Source organism: Aplysia californica, unplaced genomic scaffold (genome assembly GCF_000002075.1).
Source record: "Aplysia californica isolate F4 #8 unplaced genomic scaffold, AplCal3.0 scaffold00331, whole genome shotgun sequence".
Taxonomy (NCBI): Eukaryota; Metazoa; Mollusca; class Gastropoda; order Aplysiida; family Aplysiidae; genus Aplysia; species Aplysia californica.
Window position 1 is genome coordinate 636,022 of NW_004797601.1, and position 26,560 is coordinate 662,581.

General features: G+C 41.2%; 2 protein-coding genes across 4 annotated transcripts in view; one reads left to right on the top strand and one right to left on the bottom strand.

Moving 5' to 3' along the window:
* The window catches only part of LOC101848833, a 47,848-nt gene extending 29,199 nt beyond the window's left edge, over positions 1–18,649 (top strand). The window contains exons 15-22 of one of the 2 annotated variants that reach the window (XM_035970872.1): positions 591–682; positions 1,889–1,977; positions 3,135–3,329; positions 5,013–5,629; positions 5,875–6,101; positions 13,113–13,226; positions 14,087–14,152; positions 17,897–18,649. In XM_035970872.1, the coding sequence (XP_035826765.1) occupies positions 591–682; positions 1,889–1,977; positions 3,135–3,329; positions 5,013–5,629; positions 5,875–6,101; positions 13,113–13,226; positions 14,087–14,152; positions 17,897–17,938 (1,442 nt within the window). In that variant the 3' untranslated portion in view covers positions 17,939–18,649. The remainder of the gene's footprint in view (positions 1–590; positions 683–1,888; positions 1,978–3,134; positions 3,330–5,012; positions 5,630–5,874; positions 6,102–13,112; positions 13,227–14,086; positions 14,153–17,896) is intronic. The other variant, XM_005102582.3, reaches the window with a different exon arrangement.
* Positions 18,650–22,412: 3,763 nt separating this feature from the next.
* Positions 22,413–26,560, bottom strand: part of LOC101849223 (mediator of RNA polymerase II transcription subunit 10) — a 22,001-nt gene continuing 17,853 nt past the window's right edge. For both annotated transcript variants that reach the window (XM_035970873.1, XM_005102584.3), the window contains 3 exons: positions 26,274–26,357; positions 24,480–24,582; positions 22,413–22,871 (listed from right to left, as the gene is read on the bottom strand). In XM_035970873.1, the coding sequence (XP_035826766.1) occupies positions 22,776–22,871; positions 24,480–24,582; positions 26,274–26,357 (283 nt within the window). In that variant the 3' untranslated portion in view covers positions 22,413–22,775. The remainder of the gene's footprint in view (positions 22,872–24,479; positions 24,583–26,273; positions 26,358–26,560) is intronic.

The window sequence follows — 26,560 nt, forward strand, 5'->3', positions numbered from 1 at the left end:
CAGACAAGGAGACCGAGTGCTATGGTAAAACAAATAGATGGGTTGTCACCACTCTGAAAATGAGCGACGCTTCTGTCACAAGTTCATGTTGACGTCCATTATTACTTTGTTTCAGACTGGGTAAACAGTGTCTCGGTGACCACTCATCTCACTTACGATTTGTGTACGAGTTCTGGGCGGGGCTTATGCGTTATGAGGGATCACACATTTACCTCACCAGCAGCTGAAAATTTGTTACCTATTGGTCAACAGTGGGAGGGGCCGGGGGGCCTACACCACAACGACAGGTGATTGGATTATGACGGCTTGCCCACCGCGCCAGGGGCCAATGCATGATTTATGACAAACCATAATGGAGTCACTAAGGTGGCCATCTAAGATGGGTTATTTTTTGGTGTAATAGGTGTTGTGTGTTAAAATATGGTGGCCGCGGCCGCGTTGGACAGGTGTCCGTTTTACACAGTTAAATTATATAGAAAAAAGCGCAAGGGGGGAAGTGGAAAGTGGCCGTTTGTACTGGTGGCTGTCTTATAGAGGTGACCGTCATGGCAGGTTCGACTGTATATATAATTTTCTGAACTATTCTACAGCATCACCGGGGCATTTCACCATTGACGAAGTTCTGAGCCTACTGAAGAAAGAAGACTTACAGATGGAAGCTCCTCCTGGGGCGGTCAAGTTGGTCAGTATATATATATTTTTATTTTATAATGCATTCAGTGGAGTCCAAACACAATTAAACCAAAGAGGGCAGTTGTAAGAAAACTACCGATAATCTGAAAGGCACGCATTTTTATACTGAAAAGAATTCTGAAGGTTATTTCTACTTAATCTTCACCAGCAACCCTCGGGTTTCTCAAATTAAATCTTTTGCGCCACAAGATAACAAAACAGAGAGAGGCACAAGAATGCGTGTGTGTTGATTGCAGGCCAGAGAGAAGCATTACCAGTGTACTGTTTGACTACTTTTATCACAGATATCAGTGGGTGTTCACAGTGTAGACCAAGTGACGCAAGGATCCTTCAGTTGCCATGGCCTAGTCTATTGTCTCTAATGTTATTGCAAGAGCAAGTGAGCCCCCCCAGGGCAGTGCTACTGACTGAAGTGTCTTTAGGCCTTTCCCAAAGGGGGATATTTGCATGTTCTCATGCAGAGCAGAATTGTAAATGGGCTGATTTGTCTATGTCATGCTCATACTGTGCCAGAACAACATAGGGGGAACTGCTGCTTTTTCTTGCCTCATCTGTACGCTTGTCACTTTTCCTGTACTTCTTTTGTATGTTTGTCATTCTCATGTGAACTGCTATTTCCGGGGTGCCTTGATAGTTGAAGCAGACGTTGTGCTGTTGAGGCTAGAGAGGTGAGCAGAGTAAACCTGATTCCCTGTTTGGACTTCTCTGTTGACATCCACCCCTTGATGCTTATATGACCTTATGTAGTTGTGTGCGCCGTAAAACCTTATTAAAACTAAAACAAGAGCATATAGTGTGTTTCCTGATGTCACCGATACTGGGTTTTTCTCACTTCCCTTGACTAGCACATAACACAGTACAGGGTGCAGTACAGTGTTCTGATCTACTCTTTTGGCTGTTTTGTAAAAACAAATTCAATAAAAATTGCCTAGTGGACGGAGCAACTATGTTTTAAAAAATTTAATTATTTATAGGGACACCTGTTTACACTTTGAATTTTTATTGACTACCTCGTTCTTTCTGTTGGTATGCTGTATCCCTCTCAGCCCAGGTTGACCCTGACAGGCAGTGTTGGAAGCTTGCCTCTTAAATGATTTAACTTGTGTCAATGGGCGTATAAAAACACCTTCACTACATCTTTAAAAAAAAGAAATTTCTTTTAGAGCCTGTAACTGTTACACATGTTTTCTTCCAGGCGGGTAGAAATCTGTGCCGTGTGGACAGCCAGTGTGACCTGAGGACCCCATGGCCCGACAGTCAGTCCATGATGTTCCACGACGTGTAGTGAGTCGCTTGCGTAGACCTGAGTTATAATATACAAGACTGGGTACTGTCATGGTTGCGACTTTTTGCTCTGTATAAAAATATGCACCATAGATGTGTGCAAATGAAAGGCGAAACACAAATCTCGCTTTAGTTGAGTGCAATGACCGACTTTTCTCCCCTTAGCCTTCTTTTGGTTTCAGATAGAGTCAAATAGTGTGTTCCATAGTGAAGGGGGGGGGGGGGGGAGGGGTGCAACGGGTTTGACTGTGTGTCAGGAGTGCCTGGTATGGAGTTATAAAACAAGTCTATGGTTACTAGTTTTCTTTTTCTTGTTAAATCATCTATTCTCACATCTGGGGTTGTCAGTCTTGATGGGGAGATTCTATGCTTTCTGTGTTACATTATCCCTGTTATGTGATTTTAAATCTGAATGGCAGAGTTTTATGCTTTCTATATTTAAATCGTAATCTATTGTTAAAATTGTCCAGGACCACTACCAATTCTCAAGAATAAGAAAAGTGGTTATTTAAGCCATATATATGGACATCTTGGACAATGGTATTATAATTTAGAAAAAAACGTAAGGGGGCGAATGGGATGTGGTTGATTGTACAGGTAATTGTCTTGGGCAAGTGGCTTCTAGAGCAGGTTCGACTATACTATGTTTATGAATACTCATAAAAGTCTGTAATTTGTCCAGTGCTCTCTGCATAAACGCACTCCGATCACAGGCATGCTCTGCTCAGACATACACTTTTATCATGTGATGGTTATTTTACAATGACAATATGATAACATTTGGATGCGTTTTTGATTTGTGAGTTCGGAGAAATTTTTATCAAGCATCTCAGTCTTTCTGCCGGGATGTTGTCCCTCTTAACCTGGGTTGGAAGCCTGCCTCCTAAATAATCAAAATTGTGTTTATGGGGGGATTAAAACAGCTACATTAGTTATTTTCTTAAACTGTCATGGTTGGGAAGGGAGCTTCCTGTGGACATGTTTTACATAGAATTACAATTACACTTCCCTTTACAGCTATACTTTTTCTAATGAAATTTATAAATCATCTTTGACACTTATTGGAATTGTTATATTTGCACGATGTTATTGTTATAATAAAATTGAAGTAGGTTGTTCAACTTAAGAACCTAAATTGTAATTTTGTGTCTTTTCAGTTACTACAGCTCAGAAGAGGATTTAAAATTTGAACGCAGATATGCTCGAGTGCGTGATAAAGGTTACTTTAACGACACCTGCAGTTCTTTCGTCTCTCCGAAGAAGAAGAAAAAGTTGGAGTTACGGAGATCTGAGTCTCCTGTGTGTCACTCAACGTTGTTGATGACCAGAAGCAAGTCAGAAGTCTGTCAGAGGTTGGTAACAGGAAAATATTCGAGTCATCGGTTTGGTTTCAATCTGAGTAAATGCCAACTGTCCCCAAAGTCGCAGGACTGCCCTGGATTGGGTAATCGGGGAAACCAGTCTCACTTTAAGTAATTTTGTTTGTTGTTTGGTAATCTGAAGTTATATTATAACATTAGGTATCCCTGATGGGGTTTTGAAAAAGTTGGCAAACCTGATTGAATACTGAATCTGTACAGTAATCTCCGCCTAAACGCACGGTGCTCGGGAGGGCTCCTTAGCGTGTGTTTATACGGAGCATGCGTTTACATGAACGTTTGTAAAGGGAGGAAGGGACGCAGTCATTTCATTGCCGTGATATTCTAGTGACCTCCCTTTGGGGAGGGGGTCACTTTGGCCGATAATGTGACTGTTTTGTGAAGGATTCCCCGACTGTGATTAGGAATACAAGGGCGTTGAATGGGGGGAGGGGGGGGGGGGGAGAGAAAGACAGACTCAATGTAATGAATATGCACTATAAAATGTCAGAAACAGATAGCCTAAGAGGAAACTGTTTGAGATAGTCTTAGAGACGACGGCTCAGCCACGTGGATTTCCAAGCGACCACCTTGACCATAAATTCATGGACGACATCAGAATCATAGATCTCTTCATTTAGAGAAACATTTCTCTAGTGTTTCATTGAACAAGTGCGTTATAAGAATATAAGTTCTTCGAGCGCAGCTGATTAGGCTTACTTGGCTATCTTAAATCCTATGGAACTAGAGGCCTGTCTAGTGTTTTACAGCATTCTCGCGTGTTGCGCATCAGGCCTAGGTCTAACCAAAACATTACATGCAGTCACCCAAACACCCGTCAGAAACCTTCTCTCAAAGATGCATTCGCTGTGACCAATAAAAAAACCCAACAGTTCAGACCCCCCCCCCCAACATTTCACAGACCAGCCATAGACCGAAACCTAGACCTATGTGTCTGGAAAGTTGGGTGTGAGAACGCTGCCCATCGCTCTCTTTGTTCGGCATGAGGGGCAGTCTCACCGAATATCCGATTTTCTAGGCTTGTCTATGCAAGATTTGCAGGCTGTACTGAAAATTCCACGTTGTCAAGCTTTACCTGTCGCCGTTTTTTGCAGATTGGAGCGTACGTTTAGAGGGAGTGACCGTGTGTTTGTATGTCTAAATTATATAGTAAAAAACCCGTCAGATGACGAAATCGTGCATTTGACGGAGCGGGCTTTTGTATGGTGTGCGTTTAGGCGGAGACTACTGTATTCAGATGCTGCTTCTGTTGTTGCTTAACCATTTCACCCTTGCAATTGCCAATATCGGTAAACTCTTGCAGTGGCCATGTATCACCAAACATGCTCCTGTAACACAACTGATGGTTTTGTTTTTCCTTTCAGCCTAGGCAGGAAGTCTGGTTAGAATTGATTGAAAAATGAGGTTATAAAGGGAAAGGGAAGTTGTCTTTCTTTCTTTGAGTTTTTGAATGGTGCAAATTGACCAGAAATGGTCGTGTGTTAATTTTTGAAGATGTGGTGAAGTGAAAATAAAACCTAAATAACCGTACACGTTTAAAAACAAGTTTTGCTAGTCTTGTTCCACAAGGATTTTTGTCAGCTGTTGTGATTGATATCAAATTGTGTTGGTCTAGATGACAAATATTTCAAACAGCTTTTTTTTTTCCCTTGATAGTGCTGCTCCGAAAAAACTGGGTCAAATGGATAGTACGTTCAAGCAGCCAAGAGCTCGCCCTTACAGCCGTAGCCCCCACAAGAGATTGCCCTCCTCGATGGCATCGACTCCAAGAGTCTCCCAAGAAACTACAGCAAAAAGAAGAGCCCTGCTGTCACCTTTTGCTTCTGCATCATCGTCATCTCTGTCGTCATTATCATCCTCTTTGCCATTAGTGAGGCGAAGTCCACGGAAACTTAAGTCCAATTCTCGAGCAAGGGAAAATTCTTTTTCGTCCCATAATTCCACATTTCAAGAAACAAGTGCTGGTAGGGGGCAGTCTATAGGACCAGTCCAGTCCCGTGTCAGGCGGTCTACCTTAGCTGTCTGTTCCTCTGGTGACTTTCCGGAGAATTCTTCCAAGTTTGGCAGTAAAACCAGCAGAAATCGATTGACTCTTAGTGAAGATTTCAGTTCAGAAGGAGACCAGAGTTTGTCGTCGGGCAGCCCAGTTCTCAGAACTATTCCTTCCAGCATCCATCAGGACCTACCGGTTCGCAGATCGCCGAGGAAACTGTTCGGAGCTCCGGCCAGAGATCATGAGGGAGGCAACAGTTCAGGTAGTGAGACTAGTGAGAGTGAGTTGTGACATCGTTCTGAGATTTTTTAGATCATGCCTGTTTTGTATAGGTCATAGAGAAAAGAAATCACAAGACTTCCTAATTGATCTAATTTGTTTCGATGTAAAGGCGCCTACATTCTCAATAAAATCTAAATTGTGTCAGTGAGTTGTAAAATTACCTTCATTAATTTAAATTTATAAATATTTCTTTAACCTCTTTTCTCTTCCTGACAGTACATTTTTGAGACATGGTTTCCTCAGGCAAATCAAAGCCCTCTCGGACTGTGAGTGCAGGCAGTGGGAGGAGACCAGATCAGACATTCCGAGTTTCCTCAAGTGGTGAGGCTGCACCGGGTGCTGGTCAGAGGTTGAATAGTTCCAGCGAGCAGGAAACACCCGCGAAACCGACAGCCAGTGCCACTTCCGTGAGGAGGGAGGTTGAGGACAAAAAGGCGTCAAAGCTAAAGCGTTCTGAAAGACACAAGATGGTACGTTGTTGCGTCAGTCTGTTTTTGTTTGCTAAGACTACAGATTTTAACATACGTTTTGGACCACCTTGACAGACAGTCCTAATTTTTTAGAATCTGAAAAAAAAGACAGCAAGGAATGTTTCAGCTCTGAAAGTTTTAATGGGTTAACAGTGCGTACTGCAAAGCTTCCTACAGGATAGACCTGCATGTTTGCCGACAATCGTCTGAAATCCGACAATTGCGACGCGACCCGTGAGGCGGCCGATGCTATCGCTAGGCCCACCTGTATCAGTCACACCAGTCAATGTGCGTAGTGCGAGGCCTGGCCGACTGCCAGCGTCCCCCTTTTCTCCCGTCGGCTTTGTCGGCACTTTCGTTTTCGTGCCGACCGCCGACGCGCGCACCGCCGACTGCCGACGTCGGCGTTTCCGACATAATTGTCGGAACCTGAGTAGAAATGCGAATACGAAAAAGGACGACGACCTAAGTTATCTACTTTCAGTTTCGTGCTCGAGCGGCCATTTTGAATTTCGTTTTGTTCACTAATTCAATTGTTCAGATCGTGTGGATTCAAGTCCGACTCACTTGTTCTAATAGAATCTAGATCTAGATCTAAATTTATATAATATAGATCATTATAGACCTCAATGGAGGATTCATATTCCAATTCTATTGCGTCAAACCCTTTCATAGGTTGTGCTGTAATATTAATATTGGTAAAAATAAGCATTTCATCAGGTGCGTGAATTATTTATTTATTTAGAATCTAGACTCGGCCGAGTCCTTCTGTTCGGTATCGGATGCGGATTTCTAGTTTAAGGCCTCTTCCTATTCACTTGTTCAACAAGATCTAGATCTAGATTTATTAAGATTACTATATATCTAGATATATATCGCTGGTGGAGTGATGAAACCTCATTACCCTCAATTTTTTCGAAATTCGTTTTTTTGGCTTAATGTCTTCTCCCAGTCCTTCTTCACAATGTGTCAAAAGCACTAGGTCATATTAGTAAGAGAAAGTATGAAAAATACTTAATAAGAAAACCTCGTATGTTTGCCCCCATGATATCCTGGCGTGATGAAACCTCGCAACCCTCACCTGGTGCGCCGATCTGCTTTTGCGTGGTTTCATCACTCCCGGTTTGAGAGAGCGGTGTGCTTATATGAGGCTCTGGACAAGCCTTCTATAAGAACCGGCTTAATTGAAGCGCTCATAACTGACATTGTCTAGTGTATTTAATGTATCTGACGGAATAAAGAAATATTTCATTCCTTCATTCATGATTCATCCATACATTCATTCATTCTTTTATTCATTCACTTTATTTCAGTCAGTTCAGAAGTTCAAATATGGCCATAAGTGAAGTACTAACATTGTGTAAATCTATTTTAAAAATCCATTCATAAGGATGACTAACTTGCTGATAATCAAGATGTTCTCATCGAGCACAAACGTAGTTAACATTTAAGTTAAGGCAACAGTCACACCTTGAAATGACAGGTGACGGTAGTCCTTACTTAGACTAGGTGACAGATCTGTGCACTCTCCAGATGTCAACAGGCCATTCTGTTTATCAAAGAGAGGGTAAGGTTTTGCATCTTCTCAGACTATGAATCCGCTGTGTAGTCGAATCCTCCAGTTGTGGTTGAGACCGAATAGTACTGAACTTAACTATGGTCTTGATGACTCTGAAGTCTTCAGAGGACATTGTGACAAATTTGTGCCCCAATAACACAATTAATACGGACATTTCCGAATCTGTATTGAATATCTCCTTCTAACTGTGCTCATCAACTAGATCTTTATACCCTACAAAGGCTGGTTCGGAAACCACTGAGCAGACCACGTTCAATGAATTGACCCCAGCCACCATGTCGCAGTCCTTTCCAGGGCTGTCCCTGATATGTGGAGACAAGGAAGTATCAGCATCATCCCAGACTGAGTCTGCACCAACACCAGTGTCGCCTGGAATCATACCTCAAACCATACTGACGTTTCACCAGGCAGCTGTAAGTCAGATGCTGAATTATTACCTTCGAGGTCACAGCAACACAATCTGTAGACCATATTCAGGCACCTTAGCCACTTTTCCTGGAGCCTGATCCCGAGACACAGCTCATTTGTTATGCCAGCATAAATGATGCTCCACAGAGGAAAAGAAAGGGTTTTAAGAAGTGGCAACAAATAAGCGAAAAGCTATCTGTGGATCGGGACAGGATCGGAATACATAATGGTTCAATGAAAAGCCCAGCTAAGTTATTGAAACCAATCTGTGATTGCAAGAGCTGGACTCTGAAATATAAAGGGCTCTCTGAAGTTGATAGACATTCTAATTTTGATTTAGTGTGGTCCCTCTCATGGGAAGACTAGTGGACCTCAGAGGAGGTATTCAGAGACTAACCAGAGAGGGAATACCTTCAATAAACACTTTTCAAAGGTGGCCATAAGGTGCCAGTGTGTTAAAAGGTGTTCCTGAATTGAACTGGGTTGGATGAATGATGTGTAAGAAACATTTAGAACCAATAATTATCAAAGTAACTCAGATATCTACAAAATATATGCACAAGTCTGCCAAGACCACTGGAGGCGGCCTCTCAAAAGACCCGCCCTCGATGAAGGATTCAAGCAGAATAACGTGTCGCTGTTCCTGTCAAAGATAGATATGTACCACCTTTGCATTAGTCGTGAAGTTCACAATGCGCTGGAGGATCTTTGGAATGCTCACATTCTAGAAAAGGAGGCAGCGCGCAAAGAAAAGGAACGAGATAAATCTGAAGCCATCAAATCTCTCACCAGTAATGAACCTAAAACGGCCGTACTTTCAATGGATCTTCAGCATCAGCCTTATATTACAAAACAAAACTCGCCGTTCATAACTTTACGCTATTGGATGCTGCAACACGCCAGACTACTTGTTACGTGTGTCATGAAGCAGAAGGGTGACTTATGGCAAATGAGTTAGCTTCATGTGTATTGGATTTCCTGAAGGAAAAGCTGGACCTCCAGAAAACCATCATCGACAGCGACAACTGTGGTTACCACTACAGAAATGCCACACTAACAAATGTTTCTCTCAGCCTGTTTTCAACAACACATGGAAGCCCAATTGAACAAAAACATTTTATCAAAGGACACACTCAAATGGAAATTAACAGTGTGAACTCAACTAGAGATCGCTTCGAAAAACACGCATCGAGGTCTTCCAAGACTACCTCCATTTCTTCAGGATGGCAAGAGCAAAACAAGAAACTTATCAAAACAAACAGTTGGATCACTCATTCTTCAAGGAATATTCTAAGTGTGGAAGCTACGACAAGTCTATAAGACTAGGTAGAAAAACGGGTGATCCTGTTGTCAGGTGTTTGAAGTACATCCCAGACATGAACATCCAGTTCAAGCTGCACCTCAGTGATGAATAGGCTGACTTTCCGAAGGCAGGACACAGAAACATACGGTCCACCCTACCTCACAAAAAACGTTTTAAGTTCCAGCATTTCAAGTACAATCACCTACAGGTGCTTAAATCTGTTATTCCCAATATGCATCGTCACTTTATGATAATTACTACCATTAACATTTATGGCTGTTCATTATGATTCAACATCTCTTATGAAAACCATCTGTAGTGCAAACAGAGACCATATTGCAAAGATTTATTATTCATTTGTGCTCTTTAGTAAAACTGGAAGTAACCAGATCTAATCTTGGCAAAATATAGTGAAACAAATTGCATTCATTGCAATCCGTTTGAGGGTTCAAACATAAATTCTGCATGTAACACACATTTATTTGACTTCAGTTGGCCGGGAATCAAACTCCAAACTAATTGGTCTTGAAAAAACATCTTTATCACTTTGTGGCGTTTCAAACAACAAACGCATATTGCAACCAAAATGAGCAGAGAGAAAACTCACAACCCCCAAAGTCTGTCCTGATGAAACCTCGCAACCCTCCCGCCGGCTGACTACGAGGTTTCATCACGACAAAAATGTTGTAATGAAACCTCGCATCCCACAGTGTAACCACATAAACAATAGAAAAGTAATTTTTATGTACTAACCACGTTTCTAAGGTGTTTTCATTTATCTGTACGGGGGGCTCTCGTGGCCTAGAGGTTAAGGTGTTGGCCTCTCATTCAAAGGTCCCGGGTTCGATTCCGGGTAGCGACCAAAAAATTTTCTTCTCTAAAATTGTCTCCTTTCACATCCTTTCCTGATCTCTAACAATGTTCTGTTGTCTGCTTTCATTTCCACTTTCTGCCCCCACCCCCTCACCTCCTTTGCCCCCTCCTCTGGGCTCCTGACTCTTTCTGCAGCCTTTCTACTGCTATTCCTTGGCTCCTCCTAACTGCTGTCTTTCTGCCATACCCCTGATCTTCTGGTAGGAAAGATCTACACCTAGCCTTCTCGGACAAGGGCGAAAAATCTCGGAGGGCCCGTGTGCAAGTTGCGCACGTTAAAGATCCCTTGGTGGTCTAAAATCGACAAGAGTAGGCTTCGGCCGCCACCCGGGCAAAATTCCAAATTTCCTACCAACTGAAAATATTAGGTGTGTCCCGCGCGCTCATATGACCGTATGCAGTTGCGAGTGCCGTAAAACCCTATACTAAACAAACAAAACAATTTATCTGTACCGACTTTGGTTCGTATAGGTCATTTTATTCAAGAGTAAATCAGTTTTTTGTCTCTCCTGTAAAATTTTCCTTTCTGGGGTTACGAGGTTTCATCACTCCACAAGCGATATGGAGGATTCATATTCCTATTCTATTGTATTGTATCAAACCCTACAGCAATGTAGATGTAAGCCATATATATAGATCTAGATCTAGATCTATATGCTCCTTGTTTGTTTTGGAGTGTGGTTTTTTAATTTTAAATATTTTTTTCATTTAGGACTTGTTTTGGCCTTTTTACATGAGGCCCGTTGCAGGTTCTTTTTGGGGTTAGGGTTAGGGTTAGGTCTCTTCTTTATTGTGTTTGTTGGGGTGGCGTCGCTCGTTACTCGGATGTCCTTCCTTATGACACCCACAAAGGCTTTTTTTTGGGGGGGGGTGCGCAAAATTTTCAGACAATCTGGTTGAGGCTCACATGCAGGTCTATACAGGAGCAAAACCACCATGTGCAGCGCGGAAATCCTCGGAGAATTTTAGCCAAATTTGCTGTTCTTTATCAACTTTTGTGGCACAACAGGGACATTCCTCTGTTAAAATTTCTGGTGCATGTCATAAACGGACGTACGTTCTCGAACTGTGCTCTCTTTGGTGGCAATATAAGCGTCTGTTTTTGCAAAATCCAGTATCGCATCAATATGCCACCGAGGCGAAAGCTGAGAGACTTTGATCATGCCAGAGCTATGGCATGACTGCAGGATGGAGTTGGAGCCTGAGAAGTTACCAGAAGGCTTGCAGTGTCACACTCTGTCATTGCCCGCCTGAGGCAACACCATCAAGCCACTGGATCAGTCCAAGAACGCGCACGTGCAGGTCCACTCAAGAAGACCACTCAGAGTGTTTGTAAGTGGTCCTTAACTTATGTTGAAGTCTGCAGATGGAAGTGACTCAGTATAAAAAAATGATGTTCTGAAAGTCACAAGGTGGAATGTTATTGCGTCAGTCTATTTTTATTTGCTAACTTTGTTTAGAAATTAAAGATGAAAAGGTGTTAATGCTGAAATGTTCAGAAGACACAAGATGGTACATTATTGCCTCGTTTAATTTGCCATTCCCTGACTGATATATCTTACTTTAATATTTCATTATATCAGTTAACCTGAATTTACGGATGTGCCGAACACATTTGTCAATCCCCGGCGTGTTTGAGTCATCTGTGCTGGACTGTAATTGTTTGTGGCTTTCTTGAATTGATGTTGCCTGGACATTGCGATGGGAATGTGGGTTATTAGGCGTTCCTTTTGTTTCCAATTTGACTCTATAGAAAAGAAACTTGATTACACTGCTGATACAGTCCGTGCCGGCATAAAGCACGTTTCGGACTCAAATTTTTGCCATATAAATTACACGCCTTTAAGTATGGTAACTTGGGCTTCGGGCATGCTTCATTTACAAGACAGTCAATACTTTCATGATGACCCATCGAAGTTCGAACACAGTCTACACCGCAGCTGTGAGTGTGTTAAGCGAAACACAAAGAAAGCAATTGATGGACACACACGTGCTGACAGGAAGGCAGAGAGATGCACACAGCCGTGCACATGGACAAAGGATCTCTAGCCTGGAATAAAGCTACACGCAGACGAAAAAATACAAAGAGAGACGGGGTGACGAAAAAAGGAGGCTGGCTGCGATTTCACCTTTGCCCCTCGCTATCCGATAATCCTGATAATGTATCATGCGCGAGGTGAGATGAATGTGGCACAGCAGGCAGTGGTTCGCACAGACAGTGTGTAAGCCTAGGCCTAGTGTGCTGTACCGTGACTGGCCGTCTAAATTAAGTTTTCCTTTCCCATTCGACCAAAGATACTCAACTACGTTGATTTAACCACAAAACGAAACAATCAAACAAAAACTACCATGGTGGGTAAAAATGACAGCGCCCACTTTTGCGCGACCACTGCTAACGAACAAAGGGTAATAACTAAGGAAATTTTCAACTTAAAAATCTCTGGATTATGTATGAACAATGTCTACTTCGCACTCAAGCACGCTTCGGCATTAAGCACGCTTATGCTTTCTCCCGATGACCGTGCTTAAAGCCGGCATGGACTGTATTGAGATTTGTAATGGTACATGGAAATATATAGAAAATATAGACTTTTCTCTTCTTTTAGATTTATCATGGGTCTTTTTCCTGACTGCAAGGTCTAGTCTGGTAGAAAACACTGAATTATGGTCCATCACGGCTTTCTTCTGGTACCGATACCATTATTTATCTTAATTTGATATAATGTGCCAAATATCGTGGCGTGTCAAATGTTTCTTGAGGGTATTTTTTAAGCATTTGATTTAAAAAAGGAGTTGGCCAACAGATGTTGTATTGATTCGATATTTTTTTCCCCTGTTAATGTTCCAGAGACTTCAGAAAATAATTGTCACAGCTTTGGAGGAGAAAGGTGTCGGGAAAGACAACCCCATTCATGCAGCGTGTCTGAGGAATGTGTTCAATGTCAGTCTGGTGCTGCTGAAGGTAGGACTGAAGAACATCGTTGTTCTCTCTTTTCATAAGATTGTAATCCTACATAATACAAATATTGTTCAGTTATGAATTTCTACTTGGATTTTTATGTAAAGTGCGAAGAATTATCTGCACATGGGAGTAGGCGCTATAAAAATCATCTATATTATTACTATTATTAGTGTTGTAGCGTACAAAATCATCTATATTATTACTATTATTAGTGTTGTAGCGTATGGTTGGCAAATATTCTGGTATGGTTTGCTCCTTTCCAATCAAACATCTATCGTCCTTATCTCTCCTCCTTCTTTTCTTTGTTTGTTAAGTAACAGTTAATAACACCTTGATTCTTCGACGCTTGTATGACCAATCTACTATTTTTATTGCAAGTGCTGTAAAACTCTTACTGAAACTTAACTATCCCTTTGATGGTCATAATTCCAGGAATGGGGTTCTAACCTGACAACTCTTTTCTCTCTTCTCATTCTCAACTGTAGTTCATACTTTTTGTCATTTGTTTGTATTGTCTATCGTTGGCTGCTGATGTGGTCTGGCGTGGTTGCTCTTTTTTTTTTCGCATGCTGTTGTGTTCTTAATCTGTACATGTGGCAAAATCTCACCTCTTTTGTGCATACACGTTTTCCTTTAAACTTAATGAATGAAATTCTTTTGCATTCAAACAGACTGATTTTGTAATTTAAAAATTGGAGAATGGATTTGAAATAGTGTCTTAGAGCACAGTTGTAGACGGAGTTGTGGCTGATTAACTCGGCTATGACACTGCAGCTAGGAATCCACGGCTGATTAGATCGGCCCTCCAACATTTAGAGGTTTAATCATATTAACCATTCATTCCTGTCTCTTTCTAATAGACTCTTCCCAACTCTCAAAACCTGACAGAGGAAATGAAAAATGTTGTCTACAGTCAAGTTCAACAAGTAAGTGAAATTTTTGTCTTTCTCCCTCCCCCCCCCCCCCCCCCCCCCCCCCCGGGGGGGGGTAAAAAAAATTACTTTAAAGTTTCTGCTGCTGTAATTGCCATTGCTGAAGAAAGATGGCAATATGTGTTCAGAAATAAGATAAAGGTGATGGTGATGATGATGGTATTGGTATAGATCTCGTAAAGATTAGATAATGATGAGTTTAGTTCCAATTTTAGTGCCTACGCTAGATCCCCTAAGGCTACCCACAAAAGTAAGTGAATTGAAATTTTTGTTTCATTTTTTTTCTTTCAAGATGTGACTTTTGTCTTTCCTTGTCACTCCATTTGTCCAATTTCACTGGTTTTTTTTGTTTTTTTACACACAGTCAAACACGGATAACTCCAATTCATCAAGGATTGGAAATAGTGTTCGAGATTTCCGTAATTCGTCATGTCTGTGAAAGCCCCAAATACAAAGAAATAGAGAAAAATAAGGGAGGTAAAAAAAGAACATTAACCTTTTGCCACTCGGAGGCGCCGATGTGCGCCGTCATCGCTAACCCCCGTTGTCGCAGATGTGCGCTGATACGCCCACTCAATTCATCCGTTTACACTACTTTCGCTTCTACGTTGTCTCGCTTCCTGCAAGGTCGCACGAGATTGCCAAGCTTTTAGCGAGAATTTAGAGGTGGTTGCCCTTTACTGTCATATTTATTGGGTGAAAGTTGATCGAAGAACGTGAGAGCGATGATTTTTTAAATTTCGTGCTTTTTGGAGACTTAAATGTAACTTCGTGGACGAAATTTGGCATCGCTACAGGCACTGTATACGATGGAGACACTTATAATTGGGATTTAAGTGTCGATATCGTCAACCAAGGGGCTAGATCTAGTGCTAGTACTACAAGTCATCACTCAGACACTCATTCATGAGAGTGAGAGCAAGAACTAGCCTGACTAGGAGAACGAACACCAAGTCACAGATCTAGATCTAGATCTAGGCTCTAGGGGAGGGGAACAACTATGAGAGTGATATTGATTGTGAGATCGTTGCTGGAGGTGATGATTTAGAAGACCCTGATGAAGAAGATAGAAGGCCTAGCACTCACAGCACTTTAGCTAGATCTAGTACTACCTACTAGCTTTACTACTACGTAAAAAAAGGGAGGAGCAACACTGGGACTGTGACAACCCACAACAAATCATTTTGAGCACGTCGTGATCAGGATGCTTGGAAAGAAGGGGTCGTGCAACTATTGTGTTAAGATCAGAAACTTTACCAAGCTTGGCAGAGCGAATGAGACAGTGACAGGATGCAATTTATAGGCTGCGCAAAAGACTGTGCTGGGTGAAACATCATGAACTTCTTCGTTCATAAAAAGCGGGTTGTGTCTTTTTGGGTTGTTTTTTTTTCACTTCGAATTTTTTTTTTTACCTAGTACACAATGATTTTTCATACAGAACCATACATTTTCTTGTCGTTTATTCATTTATAATCTGTGCTCTGACACTTAAACTAATTTTAGACTCATGCTCTGATTTTTAATGATTTTTGAAAGATTATAGTCATGCAGTCTAAGCGGAGTTATGTCCCCTTTGCCAGAATTTCAGCAGGGATAGCTCTGAGGGTGAAAGGATCAAAACAATTAATGTGGTTAGCGTCCTTGATGAACGTGTTGATGGTGTGAAAGCAAGAAGATGAATGAAAATGGAAAGCGGAAATCTCACGTGTGCACAGCCAACTCCTACGCTATTCCTTTCCTCTCATTTCATTGGCTTACAGAAAGTTACGCCTCTTGCCATCCGCACAGCACGCGTCCCACACACAGCATGACTGCACGCGTGGCGAGCCAGTCCTGCGGTGCGTTTAGCATCACTTACTGACCCTCCTCTCCCCATCCCCCTTTTCTGCAGCCTCTCGTGGTGAGACAAGTAGAGCTACCTTGTTTTGGCTGCTACAGTAACAAAGAAACACCTACCCGTGGCCAGATAGGCTGTACAGCCGGGTCTTTAGTTGAGAATGCGATGTGGATATGTTCGACAATTGAGTGTTACGTAGTCAGGAACTCTGTGAAGTCAATACAAAGAAAACAGAGACTGAAAGAGGGCCGAGCATTATGTTCGAGATTAGTGGACTTTACTGTATTATAAATTAACCTTGGGCAGAAAGAATGGAGAACGTGAACTTTTGTTTAATTACAGAAATGTGGACAGGAGGAATTTCCTGCTATACAGCTCTGAGGTTTTGGGAAGTCACAGCTGTGAGCTTTCTTTTAAACTTTGCTGGAGGCTACTTTGATGTGCACCATTAGAGCTTGTCATTGTCACTCTTTTTATAGCCAGTGCCCACTTTTGCCACATTTAAAAGGCTAAAACTAAAATTTGCGTACCTTCTTGATCAACCTACATGTATTTCCAAGTCAGCAGGGCATTACAAATTATAAATAATACCTGTCACCACCCAGGTGATCCCCACTGCCCACCAAAATGATCAAATTACACACCCCAGTAGGCGATATTGCCCAGGTTGGCAAGCGCCGATCAAGTTTCAGTTTCAGTTTTATTCCAGGACATTATTCTTAAGATACCTTTCAACTTTTCCTGCTACATCTCTATCTAAATTATTCCATTATTTTCTCTCCTTCCAGCAATGAATACTTTTTATAGTTTTTCATCATATTATGCTTTTGTTAAGGGCCTATTACTATTACACGTACAGGCCGACCGCACAGGTTTTTGGCCGAACAGATGAAATCGAGGAAACTTGCTTGATTATTACACGCCACGATCGACCTTGCAAGCAACATATTCTACACACTAGGCCTAGTCTGGGTGAAACTTCACACTCGAGTGTGCATCATGGCGCGTAAAACATAAAAATGTGCTGGAATGGAAAATCCTTAAATATACAAAACGAAACGAGTCACTCTGGAGCCATTACTCTAATTTTGATACGCTGATTCTGAATCTGGTATTATTTTTTAATTCACTTGATTTTCTATAATTTAAAAATTAGTTCAGTTGTCCCGGGCGCAGCGAACTTATTAAAAGGCCGGATGGCCGGACGTCAAATTCACAGGCAGCGGCTGTGGGTTTTTCCCATTCGCCAGATGTTTGCCTACGGTTTGAGCCGCATTTCTTATCACAGGTTACAATTGGCCATACGGCCCAGAAACCTGTCCGGTCGGCTTGAACAACAGTAATAGGCCCTTTAGTAGTGTACAGTCAAACCTCGCATCAGTTATGCCAACTTATGCCTCCAACTTTGGGAAGCATGAAATTGATGGTAATTTGGTATAGTATAGCGGGGCTGGCGGTACAACAGGGTTCAAATGCTGTCCTCTATTAAAAGTTTAATAGATTCGACAGCCCAACATCAAGGGAAATGATTCTGTTGTGTCGTCTGTGCTTGGAAAATGTGGGAGAAAGGGAGGCTAACACAGTAACACTGCGCAGCTGCAAACTGGGTGTTGTGCACTGTGTAGGGCACCTCTGATGGTGTTGTGGGGGCAAATTTACTTTACTTGTACTACTTGTAGTTTAGTAAGGAGAGCTTGGCAGTCTGAAGGGGAGTTTTAAAAATTTTATACAGGTGATCTTTTTTGTGCTTTGGTAAAATCTGGTGGTAAGTTGTGATATAACGGGATGGAGCGTATAGTTAGCCTGTAACTATAACAAGGTTTGCCTGTAGTCTTGTATGTTAACAGTGTCAATGAACAAGGCTGCAGTAACATTTTGTTTGTACTTTTGTTTCGTTACAGATCATCAACCTGGAGAAGCGGAGGAGCGGGATAGCAATCTAAACCTGTCCCTTGCTGTTGTCGTGAGCAGACTAAAGGCCGATGTCGCCTTCATTTCATGGAATCCTCACTTGGCATGGGTGCTCTGTTACCATCATGTTGAACATGGTTCTAATCCCAGACTAGTTCTTGTACTCAATTTGCTTTGTGGATTTTTCATAACTCTCAACTCATTTGTCTTGGTTGTTTTGGAGATGGATGTTCAATTGGGAGGTCCTGCCTCATTCATAACCTAATAGTGTTGTCAGGGGGCATACTTTTTTCACTTGGCACTTATATACATGGAGTCAAAATTGTCCAGAACAGCCACCCTCTATCAAGAAGAAAAGTGTTTCTCTTAGACAGTGTCATTAGTAAACAGAAATAAACGCAAGGGGGGAATGTGGGAAGTGGTTATTTGTACAGGGGATTCTGATTGTCTTACTAGACAGGTGGCTGTTGGAGTTAGAGCAAGTGCGGCTGTATGTGGGTAGTCCAGGTAGCTGCTTTTAATTTTGAATGTTTCAACAGGACAGGTCCTCTCTATTTTCTGAGCCTGAGTTAGAGTGGACCAGTTCATCCCCCGACTTTAGCTTAAGGCACGGTTCAGTTTCAACTTGTTGTGCTGTGAATTTCTTTAAACTCACTGGTTTATTTTTTTGTATGCGGTCACTTTTGTGCTGAAAAACATTTTTAGATATGATGAATAAAGCTTTTTACTTAAAACACCAAAAACTCATCTATTGTTCTCATATTTTCATCAAGATCAATGAATGTGTTTGCCCACGTTTGTGCTTGTCGCTTTGGGCTGAATGCCTTGAACTCGAAGTCTTCAAGTCCACCTCGCACAGAGTAACATTTGTTACGGACAGTATGCTCAAGGTCAAAGTTTTGAGGTTTCTTTTGCTTTGGAAGAAAAAGAAGTCTTCACTGTAAATACCACCAAGTGAGATTTATTTTTGTTTTTGTTTGTTTTAGTAAGTGTTTTACGGAACTTGCAACACAATAAGGTCATATAAGTGCCGAAGATTAGAGGTGTTACAAGAGAGTAACAAACACAAAAAAGGAGGGGAGATAATGACGATAGACGTTTGAAAGAAAAGAAGAAGCAAACCACACCAGAGCACCCACCAACTACACACGAGATTTATTTGGCTGCATAGCTAATTTGTACAATACAAAACACAAAGAAACATTTCAAAGAGTTCAAGTTTATTCAAATAAGATACATAAAATGCATACCATACAGTGCAAGCAGCCGACGAAGTGGTCAAACTGACAACCTTTCAGTCTACATGGAAAAGCATTCAAGAAACACTGACATTTAACATAGCACTAGCAGACTTCCATCAGACAAAATCTGTGTTAAAACGCAGTGGAATCCGGCACCCCCAAAATATTTGGGCTTATGGATGTCTTGCTTTTGATTTTAAAATTATCCATCAATCTTGAATAGAAGTCGAGACATTTGCAATTGAAGTAGGTAGCGTAAACACGGCCTCGCAGGCACCCGCGGCCTTCCGACCGCGTGGTATCAGTAAAATCGGGGTAATTCCGATTGCTGTTTCTTTGCTCTTTCGCTATAAAACACCAAATGCTGTACACCTTGTAAAAGTTCAGCTTTTCCTCGTTACAATGGTGTAAGTTGTTTATATGTCCGATTATTAGGAGCTGGAGAATCGCCGACGAAAGCGAAGCCCCTCGCGGTCGGAATGCGAGGTCGGCCGGTTGAAAAATTGACACGCATGCATTCAAATGCTTCGCGGAACGAGGGATGATTAAATACCGTCTTTTCATTGGCGGAGAACTGTAGAGCTTTAAACGGGCTTTCCCGTGATATAAGTTTAGCCTTTGGCGTCTTTATAGAAAGCTTTTAAAGATACCGTCAAAATGTTTAAAGATCCCTTTTTACACAAAATATGTATAATACCGACTTATAACAGGTATCATTTAAAAGATCAGTTCATTTTCTATTAGAATAAAGTTATTAACTTGGAATTATTTTTCATCAATCCTTCCGCAAGACTCGGAAAGCATGTGACCACGCACGCGGGGTACACTACAGTATAGAGCCGGTGCGGCGCCGGCGGGGTCAACGCTCGGTGTTTTTGTCTAAATAACGACAGATCATCGTGTTTGAGGCGATAAAATACTGATTTATAAAGATCTTACAGTCTTGAAAAAAATTAGGCTCCATATATTTGTTATAGTGATTGTACTCTGTTAATGTGGAGATGTTTAGTGCACTTGGTACTCTTTTATTGTCTGTCAAACATGGGGTTGCAGCCTGTGACTGACTTCAACAAATTTGATCAAATTTTAAACAACTACAATTTTCTTAAAAATTGACGGAGATGTTAAAGAATGGTACCAAAATGCTCAGTGGATATAGGCCTTTCAAATGGAACAGACACATTTGGCATACAGCTAGTTTGAAAATTTAGTTTCTGGTACCTAATTGAAGGAGGCAGGGGTCGCCAGCATAGCGGTCAATTTTTCAAAATCTAAAAACAAACTTTATTGACACAGCGTGTCAAGACGGCGGGCATTGGAAAATTACCCCCCCCCCCTCCAATCTCTTTACACATAGGCTACCTTTTTACTTTCACCAACGCCTAGTCCTAGCCATTCAAAATAGACCTGCATAAAAAAAAAATCAGTCCAATGGACTAACAGACTTCATTCTCATTGCACAATTTTTCTTCATATCAGCAAGTCCATGTGGTGCAATACGAGAAAAAGGAGAATACATATTTTTCTATAGAAAACTAGCTCCCCATTCCCTCAAAAACATTACGTTTTTTACAAACTAGTTGGCAGAGCAACTATGGAAATGGTTAACTCACTGACTACTGGCCCCTTTCATCAGTCACAGGTGCCGGATACAGGCTTTTTGGGGGTATTTCAAAACACCACAACTCTCAGAATTACCTTTTGTAATCATTTTTTGACACAGTAAAGTTACATTCAAGTTCAATCTAATACCAAAAATTTAAGTTGTCTAAGTCTAATACTTCAATTTATATGAATTTGATTTTTCGAAAAATTTCCAAAGACGAGACAGATAGAATGAAATTCACAACAACAAAAATAATCGTTCAAAGTGTTCTGGTTTGATTTGTATGCATGTGTGAGTGTTTGGTGAAAATATAAAAGCTGGGCCGTGCGTTGATTCAGACCCATACAATGAATTATACATGACATGAGACAGATGTAGGGCACTAAGTTATGAATTCGTCGCGCGAACATCACCAGTACCAGATCTAGCCCTAAAACTACGACTCAGGCCGTGTTCGGGTACATCCAGGATCTTAACTAGCAGACACATCATATTCTGAGTCACCAGAACTAGTAAAACTAGTAGAAGTATCGAAAACAGCGAAATTATATGATTCTTGTTCATGCGACTTCTTCGACCGTTAATTCGCGATGCGACTGTTAAATTACTATAAGTTATTCGGTATAGAAAAAAACATAGCGCGAGTTCCGGTCAGATCAACCCCAGTTGAGGTGACTGTCCCTCACCTTCAATTACTTAAAAAGTTACCACGCAACTTCCGCCAAATTCGGCATCAAACGAAACGAGAGGCAAAACTAGATCTGGGGACTGTTCCTGTGCATGTGACGGGAGCACAAGATACGGAACAAAATCGCTAAGTCCACCCTGTCGGGGGTACGGGACCGGTACCGGCCAGCCAGCCACCCGCCCCGTACCTGTGACGAGAACCGTAGTCAGTGAGTTAAAACTGTAAGTAGAAGGAATGACATCCTGAAATCTATGAGCACGAGAGTGGCCCACAGTTTCCCGAACAATACAAGATCTTTTAACACAAAGTATGATTTTTAACCCTATCCGTACGCCCTGAGGTCATTTTGTACCCCTGGGTTTGTATTCTTCACATTTTAGAATACTTCTAGTACGAAGATCTCTTTAAAACTTTCAGTATTTCTCAAAAAGTAATTTTGACAGACCGCTATGTTAAGCGTATGGATCGGATTAACGAGTAAATTTCCTCTTTGGAAAGTGGTGGCACAGAGTTCCCCAAGTCGTCTGGATACGATAGTAAAACACGACGTACGGATAGGGTTAAGCAATAACACAAAAGAACATCAGATGGAGAGCACCAGCTAAAAAAGAATTATCAAGAGGCATTATTTCTGTTTCACTTCTGAGGCTCTGACAAGGAATGTTATCATGTCTAGTCATCATGGGCAACAGAAAATTGTTTATTTGGGGAGAACAATTACAACACCTAGATATAAAACAAGATTAGGCAGCCTTCGAATATAAGACAAGAACCCCCCCCCCCCCCCCCCACCCCTTTTTTTGAAAATGACAAATGCCTTCTTGCTCCACTGGTTTGTCATCAAGTCAACAAACAACCTACCATACTACAAATGATATAAAATGTATAAAATTTACACATCTTTACTTTTTGTGGGGTAACAGCACAACTATCGTAATCGTAGTGTGGGTTTTTCCAGTCACTCAGGAAGAACAAAACAACCCCCCCCCCCCCCCACCCACAACAACAATTGATTTTTCATCTCTATATCCATCAACAATACCAAGAATTCCAATTTCAACGACCACCCAAAAATGTGCACTAATTTTGAGTTTTTTACAGGGCATGTGCCAATTCCCAGTGCTTTAGTTTTAGTCAAAGGTTTACTGTACTTGCAGTAACACTATAAGGTCAGAGAGCCACAGATTAGAGGTGTTACCACAGAGCTTCTCACAGCCTTGGAATAAAAAAATTGTTTTTCGCCAAAACCCCAAATTACAATACTTGAGCTGCTACCCCACTATAAGCCAAGGACACTGTAACCAAAGCAAAATAACAATGACAAGACTATGCGTCTACGTCGGTCCACGTCCAAGTTTCAAAGCTCGGTACATCTCAATCTCACTGGGAAATACTTTAGATAATTCCTGAAGCAACATGGCTTTGAATCTCTGGGGATGGTAAAAAACAAAGAAGCTAAAATTAGTCTACCGCTTGATGATACATGTACAGGAAATATAATAATAATAATATCAACAACAGTTGAATTTGTATAGTGCATATCCGTCCACGCTCTACATACAGCATGCTCTCTACATATTATTACCCCAGCAGACCCTAGAACACTGGGAAATGTTCACTGCTTCCTGAGAAGCATAGAGTGCAACTTGTGGATTGCATTCCTAAAAACAACAAACTGACAAGATCTTTTGCTGTCTATAGCTGGGTACCCATTCCCATCTGGGTGAAATAAGAAAAATTTGTGTAAAGTGCCTTTCCTTCTGACACAATGTTGGATCCCTGATGAGATTAGAGCCCACAACCTTATGGTAGCAAGTCCAAGAGGCTGACCTCCAGGCCTCTGAAGGAGCATACATCATGTAGACTACTGTACAGTATATTATCCACTTATATCGACTTTCGAATTATAATTTATCGACATTTTGACATATTTTCCAATTACGAAATTTTTCCTTCAATATCTTCACTAAACAATTTCTCTTACATCGCCCTTTTTTTGGGCCCACTCTGCTTTATTGACATGCTTCCTGGGTACCTGGCAAAGCCCATATAAATGGGGGGGAAAAGGCCACGCTAACGGGCAACGCATTAGTTTATTTATTAAGTCTGCATACCCGCCAAGTAGCCTATCTGACGCACCAGGCTTTAGTAGGTAATATAGGGCCTACACAAGTGTAGTCTCCACCACAGTACAGTGCCTCACAGACATGAGCGTCTCGCGCACTGGGCATCACCTCCCTACCCCCACTCCCTATCCCATTCTCAGTCTGTCGCTGGCAAGTGTCACGGTCAGCGAGTCAGAGCCTCGCCTTTCCATATTCCCCTGCAAGCGGCCATAAATAGACCTTACAAGGATGCTACAACAAAGTTTGCGCTGGTGTGTAGTGTGCACCTCGCGCTGCTCAGTCTTTGGTACCGTAACTCCAACCCACCCCCCCCCCCCTCCCCCTTTTTAGCTTCAAGAATCAAGGGAAGCAACCAGCTTAAAAAGTAGTGTTGTCTTTTACTGGCTGCCCTCTCCTTGTTTTTCCTCTTTGGCTTTATATTTTCATTTATCAACATTTATAATATATATATATATATATATATATATATATATCGACATCAAATCCACTTCCCACAGCATGTCGATATATGCGGATTATACTGTACTAATATTTTACAGAATATCCCTAGATAAAATTTAGTAAATATTACTACTTTGCACACAAAGATACCTTGAAAATTCCATTCAATGGACAAGTACAGGCAAAATTGTCCCGGACCGCCACCAATTGTCGTGGAGAAAAATGGTTGTCTTAGACAGGGGGACGACTTGGACTGGCAGTGGCGTTATACTAATTATAATATAGATCTAGGCTTATAGAAAAAAACAAAACACATGGGGATGACAAAGTGGTAGATTGTACATGTGATTGTCTTGGACTTTGATTTGCAAATTATTCCAAAGACCACAACAGAAAGTCATAGAAGAGTGGAGTACCGGATATGTATGCACTCTGAAAATAACCATGTAACTGAAATGGCCATAGTCTCACCTTCAAGCTATCTGTTTTTCCCTTCACTTGTTCATTCTTAGCCAAGGCCTTCTCCAGGCAGTCTTTGGTGTAAAGGCTCGGGTTTCTGCCCTGGTCAATATAGCTGAGGATGAGAAGATGAAAAAAAAACCAACCCTAACTTCATAAACATAAACATACAGTCTAGCACACATAGGGAACACACACACATAGGGAAACACGAACATAGCGAACAGATTTTCAGGTGCCAAATATTTTCTCTATACCGTAATCTTTGTATTTAAAACATGCACAGCAAAATTTGCACACAATGAAAAGATCATTTCAGTGTCCCGCCGACCTCACTATGTGCACGTTAGTACTGTTAGACAGTGGTTAAATATCTTGACTTTATGCCAATAATGACAGGACTAAAAAAACAAAAGAAAGAATAATAAGGAGGTTGTCAGAAGATAATAATAATAATATGACTATAATATATGAAGTCTCTTGACAATTAATAGCTTCGATAAAAGCTCTGCAAATTTCTTTTGACTAGCAGAGACATTATCAATAATCATGCAAGGCTAATGCTGGGATGTAAACCCTAAGCGCCCCCCCCCCCCCCCCCCCCCCCCCAATCTCTTTAAACAGATAACAGTGGCAATCTTAAAAGAAATGTTGATATCGATCCAGAAATAGAAATCTCAATTATTTTGTTCTTTGTTTTTGAATAAGATCTAGTAATTAGCCAAAATGCTCCCTATTTCAAATAAGAATTTTGAGGGTTATGTCGTCTAATCTTAAAAAAACAAACATTTTTTTAGTAAGAGTTTTACAGCACTTGCAACACAATAAGGTCATATAAGTGCCAAAGATTAGAGATGTTACAAGTGAGTAACATACAAAAAAGGAGGAGAGATCAGGACGACAGATGTTTGATAGGAATGAAGGAGCAAACCACACCAGAGCACCCGCAAACCACCCACTCTAAATATTCACAAACAACCCTCAAGTAAGACATCATCACGTCTTACTCACTTTAGGATAGCAAAACTGAGGAAAGAGACTTACAAGAACATGTGTGTTGATTGCAGGCTAGAAAGAGGCATCGCCAGTGTACTGTTTGCCTACACTCATCACTCACATCAATTGGCCTACACACTGCTTAATGACGCTAATATTGTCTCTGAAAAGTTTGGTCAAATACACATTCATGCAGATGTGACGGCATGTGATGGCTTTCATGACATCACCAGCAATGGGCCCTCTCATGCCTCTAGGTCTAGCCTGGTGCGGAGCACATTACCGTCAGACACTCACAGTGTCCTGATCTACTCTATCCTTAACTCTGTGTGAAATGTTCGACAGATTAAGCAAGCTGACAACAATGTCTGAGAGACAACACAATAGTGTACACTCTACGGCTCAAAAACTGCGCTTACTGAGAGAGGTTGATGAAAAAACAAACTTTCAAAGAGCGAAATTTGCCACAAGCATAGCAATCTCAACTCTATTCTTTATACTTTTCTTGTGATTTCAAAGATGAATTACTTCCCTTCAGTGTGGGCACTAATCTGATCAATATCTCTAAAACTAAAACTTTAAAAAATTGGCGGTTCGGTAGATTTTAATATAAAGCATTTCCACTGCGTAGGTATGGTATACTGGTAACACAAAACACAAGTACAGTCTAATTCTAACAAAATTATGGTTGAAACCAGCCTCTGAATATCCATTTGTTTATTTCACATATATAATAATATACATATTATAAATGTCTTCCATTTGGTCTAATCAAGAGCTACGTTCGGCAAATTTGTAATGTGCACTCACTCAAACACCTCAAGAGGGACTTGAACATCTTGAATTTGAGTCCTCAGTTTGTCTATCTCATTCAGCTCGGTCACCATCGTCTGACTGGAACCAAAAAAATACAATATTGAATTTGAAAATCCTTAAAACCAAGTGTAATAACTTGTTCAGAATATATCACATGTGTGTTTTGCTCCTTTTTTTGTATTAACGAAACATCATCCTCATAAAATCTCTCCCCCTTTTCTCTCTACCGGTGTGTTAGGGGCTGTTCAAATATAATCTTTCACCAGGAAAGGGGGGGGGGA